This window comes from Emys orbicularis, chromosome 8, assembly GCF_028017835.1.
Source record: "Emys orbicularis isolate rEmyOrb1 chromosome 8, rEmyOrb1.hap1, whole genome shotgun sequence".
Lineage (NCBI taxonomy): Eukaryota > Metazoa > Chordata > Testudines > Emydidae > Emys > Emys orbicularis.
In genome coordinates this window covers 12,167,916-12,176,291 of record NC_088690.1, presented here as the reverse complement: position 1 = coordinate 12,176,291, position 8,376 = coordinate 12,167,916, and the positions used below count along the sequence as shown (strand labels likewise).

Here is an 8,376-nt window from a genome sequence, read left to right as displayed (position 1 = left end):
TCTTTGACTCAGATGCCTCTAGGTCCCCACATCCAGGCTGTGTCTAAAACTTTATTCTTTCTGCATTACATCTCTAAGATACTGCCTTTCCTATCCATTCACACTGCGAAACCTCTCCTCTAGGCTCTTGTCATTTCTCATCATAATTACTGCAATAACCTTCTCCCTGGCCTTGACAAATGCAATCTTGCTCCACTGATATCCATTCAGAATGCTGCTACAAAGATCATTTTCCTAGCCCCTGGCTTTGACCATGTCACCTCTCTCTTTGCATCCCTCCACTGGCACTCTCTTCTCTAGCATATCAAATATAAGATTCTATGTTCACTTTCAATCTTTTACAACTTATCCCATACTTATCACCTCTCAGTCGTTATTGAGATGTCAACTGCTGCCTTCAATTGGCCAATCATGCCAGCTTCCTGGCCCACTTGTTAAATTTTCAGACAAGTACTTTTGTGCTTTCTCCCATGTTGCCCCTCATGATTTGGAGACACTCCCCGTAAACATCCATAAAGCTACCTCATTATCATCTTTCAGATCTCTCCTTAACACTCTCCTTTTCCATAATGCCTACATAAACGTGACCATAGTCAGGCTGCTAGTGTGCTGAGATCACTGCCTATCATGCTGACCAACGCTGTCTCCTTGTTGCCTTGTAAAGGAAGTATTTCTTTACACAACGCACAGTCAACCTGTGGAACTCTTTGCCACAGGATGATGTGAAGGCCAAGACTATAACAGGGTTCAGAAAAGAACTAGATAAGTTCATGGACGATAGGTTCATTAATAGCTATTAGCCAAGATGGGCGGGGATGGTTTCCCTAGCCTCTGTTTGCCAGAAGCTGAGAATGGGCGACAGGGCATGGATCACTTGATGATTACCTGTTCATTCCCTCTGGGGCACCTGGCATTGGCCACTGTCGGAAGACAGGATACTGGGCTAGATGGACCTTTGGTCCGACCCAGTATGTCCATTCTTATGTACTCCCGTATATCTCTATCCATCAGTTATCTCTCATTTTATACTTAAATTTTAAGCTCTTTGGGGAAGGGTCCATCTTTTCGTTTTGTGGAGCACATAGCACAATGAGGTCCTGGTCCATGATAGGTCTTCTAAGCATTATGGTAATACAAATAAATAATAACAGTATTTATGCTCCTCAGTGCTTTGGAGCATCTTCACAGTAAAGAATCTTCCAGGTTCCTTGACTGCTCATGCTACACCCCTTAATATAACTAAAATATACAAATATTGATACAAGATAAAAACGATCCTGGTCCAGTTCCTCGGTGTGAAGCTCTATTGCCTTCAGTGGCATTACTCTAATTTACACCAGCTGAGGATCTTGCCAATACATTTTAATACAAATTCCTTCAGAAAGGCAACATTAGCAGACATTGACATAAAGAGAAATTGCAAATTTGGGGTACATCACACTCTTTTAGCTTCAGATTATACACAGAAATGACATGTGCTCAAAGCCGTCCTAATTTAGATGGGTTAGACATTTGGTGGGATTTAGCCCTGATTCCAAAACACTGCCTGACAATCAATCTTCTGCCCTGAAAAATAAACACACTTTTAATCCAGAGTCCTCATTCTCCTTCCTCTCAGCTATAGTTCTTGTCAACTTACATTAGACAAGAATACCACAAAATAAAATTTAAATACCTCCAAACGCCATAAAGGCACGTTAAGCAGAAACAACAGCACTTGCGGCATCAAGCAGGCTGGCCATCTAGATTCATCTGTGCTTAGCACCTATCTAGTGAAACTGTCATATCACCTTGTCAGCAGGCCCACAGAAATGGTTATAGATGGGTCAGTGGGTAGGCAGCTGAAAGACTACTATGAACATCAAATGTGTTTGCTGAGGGCAGGATTCCAAGCTGGGAAACTGCTGTACGTGCAGAACTTCTATACATAAAAACATAAGAACAGCCATCCTGGATCAGATGAACGGTCCATCTAGCCCAGTATCCTGTCTTCTGACAGTGGCCAATGCCAGGTGCCTCAGCGGGAATTAACAGAACAGGCAACCATCCAGTGATCCATCTCCTGTCATCCGCTCCCAGCTTCCATCCCTGACCATCCTGGCTAATAGCGATTGATGGACCTATCCTCCGTGAACTTACATAGTTCTTTTTTTAACATACTTATGGCATGTATGTTGATATGTGATTATCTCTCCATCTCAGAGCTGAATCAGTTTTGAAAATATCTGAAATTGCTTACATGGTATAAAGTAAAGTCATTTAGAAACTAGCTCAGACTTTCACCTAAGGAACACTTGGGAGAGAGAGAGAGAAATTATAGCAAAGTCTTCCTCCCGCCAGGGCCGGCTCCAGGCACCAGCTTACCAAGCAGGTGCTTGGGGCAGCCACTTCGGAGAGGGGCGGCACGTCCAGCTGTTCGGCGGCAATTCGGCGGACGGTCCCTCACTCCTGCTCGGATCGCGATCGCAGCTTCTTCTTTTTTTGTTTGTTTTTTTGTTTGGCTGCTTGGGGCAGCCAAAACCCTGGAGCCGGCCCTGCTCCCACCCCTTACCCACTCCAGTTTGAGCACTTCAGATATATTCTATATTAAACCAGCTAAAAAACACAAAATGGCCAAATAGCAGCAGACTGATCATGAAGAGCACCAAGCACATCCTCAGTACTTAGTAAATAATAATAATAAGCTAGGCAGAGCACATCCGAGACTCTAGGAAACAATCTGAGAGGGGGACGGACTAACTAATGATCAGGGGTATTTTCCATCTCTGATGTTTATTTTCTATATTTAAATACAAAGCACACTTTTACACCAACTGATTCCAGCCAAGTCTAGTCTGTGCTGCATGAATCCAACCCAGGAGTTTTCTTCTCCCTTTCATGTTGCCAACATAAAATGCCTGCTCTAGACAACTACAGCAGAAACGTCCCAGTGTATTTGCATTTGCTGGGGTATTTTTGTGTTGTTTTTTGCTGGAGGGGGTAAATTTTAAAATAATAACACAGCTCAGGAGAAAGTGCCCAAGTGCTGTATTGGATAATCAGGGCTCTACTGTCATCACAGACTCATTTCCCTCCTGAACATCTTTGCAACAATGAAATGTGCTGATGAGCTACCTTGGCTGGATGTTGCAGCTACAAAGTCCATGAGCATGATGTGGAAACTGAAAAAGAAAAATAACTGCGGCACTGAACATAAAATGCATTCACCTGACAATGTGGCCCCCTCTCCCCTAGGGTCAGTGGTAGACCAACAGTGAGTGAGAGATACTGGTATGGACCAGTAGCAAATTATCATCACCTTGGAGGCAAAAGGGAAGCCAAGGAGGATACATCTACTTGCTACCCTCCATCCCCTGCTCTGTATGTGATTGAAAAATCACAATTTAGCCCATTGTAATCAGTGGGATGGGACTACTTGCAGAGAAAGGTGCTACACAGCGTAATGGTTACAGAATCAGGTCTTGGATTATTATTATTGTCTAAGAACCTGTTACAAAAAGTGACTTTGAATCACAGAAGTTTAGTTTGACCATCTCCAAAAAATAAATACAAAAGATAGAAAATCATGTCACAATCACCCCAGGAGCTGTGGGACCCAACTGTCACGAAAGGTTGCCAGTTGCTACAGGGAGAGCTTGACCTACACAGCAGTGACTCCTCCAGGAATCCCCCTCTCTAGCTTTGTCCCTTCAGCAGTGGAGCTGTCTCTCAGGGCAAGAAATAAGACCAGCTCCTCTGAAGCACTTTGGGCAGCGGTATAAGCCATCCTTCCCCCTCCCCCCCATCCCTGTCCCCCTCTCAATACAGCAGCAGAAAGAAATGAAAGGGCAGCAAGCTGCCTAGCAGCAGCACTCAGACTCCTCACACATCACGTAGAGTTAAGTCACAAATGTAACTTATCTGTGTGAAAAGCTTTTATACTCATGCTTCATTTCCTCTCTGACTATTTATATTCATATTAAAAACCAGGAAATGAAATACAAGGTCAGTAGTGATCAGAAGTCATGGCCTCCTGCTGGATGTTTGGTGATTTATGTGTAATGGTCTCAATCCACGATTTCTAGTGAACATCTGCCTACCTCACAAAACCAACCAACCAAAAACCTTACCAATTAGTTCTAATTTGCATCTGGACAGAGACCAAGAAACCAATGGTCATAAGAAGTAAATTCTTTGAGTCCCGGAGTGGTTCTTCCAGGGCAGGCATGAGGCACACTAAATCTACTCCAGTTCTCTTGGCATACCCAAACTACCAGTAAAGTCAGTGAAGTTCTGGGTGTGTAAGGAATTCAAGCCCATAAATAAAGCACAGCAGAGAAGCTTTCATTGAAGATATTGGATTCTAAGAGCTTCTTGGTAGGGAGTATCTCTTATTCTGTGTTTGTACAGCACCTAGCTCAATGGGCCCTTGATCCTCTGGCCCTGCTGTAAAACAAAAAATAAAATAATAATAATAAAAAAGAACAGTAACAGAAATTAAATATAAATATCAACTGCTACATAATATTAAGGGTCTGAATTGTTCTCATAAAGGCAAGCAAAATCAAAGCTGATTCTGCAGGTCAGATCTTCAGCTGCACCAGAGCTCAGAGCTGAAAGAGGTGGGGAGCACAAGCGACCATTAGCCAGCTTTGTGCTCCTTTGATCCTTGGTACCAATTGTTCTCCCTGTAAAACTTAGGGCAGCTTCAGAGCTGCTCTAAATTACACCTGGCTGCAAAAGAGACTGTTTTACAGCCAGGGACTGCTCAAATGCAGCAGGGTTCCAGTCATCACCTCTTCGATAGCTCTGACATGCCTCCTATTCTGGGGTAGTAAGAGGGTGGCATAGAGTTAGCCACAGAGTGGCCCTGTACAAACAGTGGGGGTTCCTCCGCACCGGGGAACCCTGACTGTTTTGAATTGCCAGAGCAGCATTGCCAAGAGCTGGGATCTGGCCCTCCATTCTTAGCCCATCCTGTTGTGAGGGGAACACAATGCTCTGGCCAGTTTTTCTGTATATATTTCTTCATCCTTTTTATAAAACAAAACAAAAAACTATTTTTTAAGCTGAAAACATTAATTAAAACCTTGAAATGTTGAATGGATTTCTATTACACCTATAAAGCTCAGGATATTAACGAGAGTATCAAGGTGAAGTGAGGCTTTTCTGCTCTTACTGAAGTTCTGAAATAATCAATACAAATAACCCCAGATGAGTTTGTGTATTTGATGGATGTTGTACAATTGGATGTAAAAGGCACAACATGCCGCATGATAAGTTATGACCAAGAGATATGGTTGGCAAAGTGATGGTTAAAAAATGGCTGCGATTGACTACGTAGGAATGGCTCGGTGGGACCTGTCATTTCTGTAGACTTGGGGCTCCAGATCAGGATGGACTGCTACATATTGGGACCCGCTGATTCCATGGGCCTGGACACTAGGATCTCAAATGGACCACAGCAGCTGGGAGTTGTCTCACATAGTGATGCTGGGTCCCACTGTTGTAGAAGAGTGTTACGGCTGGAGCCCCACAAATTTGGAGATTTTTTTTTTTTAATGGAAAACCCTTGTTTGCATATTTGCAGGATATTCATCACTTTATTTCCACAAAAATCCCCCTCGCTCACTCCGCCACCCATTTCTGCCTGCACCTCCCCTTGCGTTTTCCCTGTAGCCCTCTCTTTGGGTCTCCGCCGTTTGCCATTTCGGTGACACCAGCAGGCTCTCCTTCCCCCACTCAACTCTCCCCCTGCCCACAGCTTCTCTCTAGCTCCCCACATCTTCCCTCAAGTTTTCTCCTGTCCTCCCCATCTCCCCTGCCACGCTATGCTCCCTGACGCCGCCTGGAGCATGAGTCCCCACCCACCCAGGGCCATAGAGATATGGCTAGAGTGGCTGCTGACCCACTGTCACCCTGTCCATCGTGCTGGTGCTCTACCCATGCTTGTGGCAGCCGGGCTGGGCTACACTCTAGGCAGAGTCTCTATGGTTAGAATCCTATGGCCTCCGAAGGGCACTGGCAGTTGGAACGAGCCTGAGGCAGGAGGCCACGACAACGGCCCCAGAGACGCGCGCCCCCCCTCCCACACCACAGGAGACCGCAGCAGGGCCCCTCCACACCCCAGAGATGGCCCAGCCCCCAGGGGACTCAGAGGGGTGCAGGCCCCAGAGCAGCTGGGAGATGGGCAGCTGCCCGGCCTCCCCTCAGCATCCAGCCTGGCTGTGGGCAGCCGTTTTCCCCACACTCTGCAGCCTGGGGAGGAGTGACAGCAGCACCGCCCTCCCTCAGCGCAGTGGCCTGAGCAGCCAGGAGGAGGTGGATCTAGGGGCCCCAGAGAGGAGCGACAGCAGCACCGCCCCTCGTCCTGAGCGCCGGTTCCGGCTATGGGCGGCTGCCATGCCTGCCCTCTGGGGCGAGGAGGAATACAGCTGCGAGTATGGCTCTGCGAAGTATCTGGCCATGTGCGGCCTGGGTGGCGTGGTGAGCTGCGGCCTGACCCACACAGCTGTGGTGCCGCTGGACCTGGTGAAGTGCCGTATGCAGGCAGAGCCCAGTCGCTACCGGGGCATGCTGCAGGGCTTTGCTCTCACCGTGGAAGAGGAGGGGATGCGTGGCCTGGCCAAAGGATGGGCCCCCACCTGCGTGGGCTACTCCCTGCAGGGCCTCTGCAAGTTTGGCTTATATGAAGTCTTCAAGCTGCGCTATGCTGACATGTTGGGACCTGAGCGAGCCTACCTGTGGCGGACCAGCCTCTATCTGGCCGCCTCAGCCAGTGCCGAGTTCTTTGCTGACATTGCTCTGTCCCCCATGGAGGCAGTCAAGGTGCGAATCCAGACGCAACCAGGCTATGCCAACACATTACGGGTGGCTGTCCCCAAGATGTACCTTGAGGAGGGGCTGTGGGCCTTCTACAAGGGGGTGGCTCCACTCTGGATGCGCCAGATTCCCTACACCATGATGAAGTTTGCCTGTTTTGAGCGTACCTTGGAGGCCCTCTATGCCTATGTGGTGCCCAAGCCGCGCAGTGAATGCTCCAAGCCTGAGCAGCTTGGCGTCACCTTTGTTGCTGGCTATATAGCCGGTATCTTCTGTGCTATAGTCTCCCACCCAGCTGACTCTGTGGTGTCTGTGCTCAACAAGGAAAAGGGCAGCAGCGCTATGGAAGTCCTCAAGAAGCTGGGCTTCATAGGCGTGTGGAAGGGCCTCTTTCCCCGCATCCTCATGATTGGCACCCTCACAGCCCTGCAGTGGTTCATTTATGACTCAGTCAAGGTCTATTTCAGGCTCCCTCGGCCCCCACCACCAGAGATGCCTGCATCGCTGAAAGAGGGTTTTTTCTTTAAGTAAATTCAGCCCATAGATCCTGCATTGTGAGCTACGTTCCTGCTGCATTGTACTGTTTCATTTTCGACTCTGTGGATCTGTTTCAGGGTCCTGGACCAACTCCCATCTCAAAAAGCTACCTCTCCAGAGAGAGACTGATGGGAGTGGTTAGCCTTTTCCCACAGACCTTGCAGTTACACTGTCATTTCACTACATAGTTCATTCTGTCAATTTTAGGTTCCCACCATCATCTTAGATGCCCCCATCTCTGGACTTTGTATCTTGACATGAAATTACATTTGACAGCTCTGTTAAAGGTCTATTTCTGCAAAGGCTTAAATCTATCAGTATGTGGCTCTTAATGCCTGTGTTTATTTTGTTTGCCGTGGATAGTAACTCTGAAAACTTTGAAACACAACAGTCATATTCCCCTATTATAGAGAAAATTGACAAGTATTTTAAATGGGTGCTTATTTTACACTCATATACAATATTTAGTGGAACCAAAAATTTAAAAATTGCTATGAATAATATGTTAATATGTTCAGAATATAATAATTTACAGTAACCCCAGACTAAAGTGTTTATCTACATTGTTTATTGGAATTGCATATTTGCAATTTTGTTTACGGAATGTTATATTTTGTAAAGGTTAGAATGTTAATGATAGTTATTTATGTGTCTTTGAAATAAAACTGCTGAGATGTTTGAAGGAGTATTTGTTAATGGTTGATTACACAAAGGTGTCCTGGCTCCCAAATTAGAAAATCTGGGCATAAAATAGAGTTAATCCTGCTTACCTCTCACTTACATACCTTATTTTTAATAAATAATTTGGGATAGAAGAATGAGTATAATATGCCCTAATTTGGTGCCATTTTTATCTCTTATGTGGCAAACACCCGCCTTTATTTAAACATAGATCAAATTGATATGTGCTGTGGGTTTTCTTCAATAAAAGGGATATGGGCATGGTGTAACTTATATGAGATATGGCCTGCAAGTCACTCATTTATTCAAGAATGCCAGACATAATATACATCTGAACATAATTTTCCCAAGGATGTT

The 8,376-nt window shown here is 45.9% G+C and overlaps 1 protein-coding gene across 1 annotated transcript; it reads left to right on the top strand.

Annotated features, from left to right (window-relative positions):
- The first annotated feature begins 6,111 nt into the window (after positions 1-6,111).
- LOC135882988 (solute carrier family 25 member 3-like) lies at positions 6,112-7,332 on the top strand. The gene has a single exon (XM_065410011.1). It carries the CDS (start codon positions 6,112-6,114, stop codon positions 7,330-7,332), a length of 1,221 nt encoding a protein of 406 aa, XP_065266083.1.
- The last annotated feature ends 1,044 nt before the right edge of the window (positions 7,333-8,376 follow it).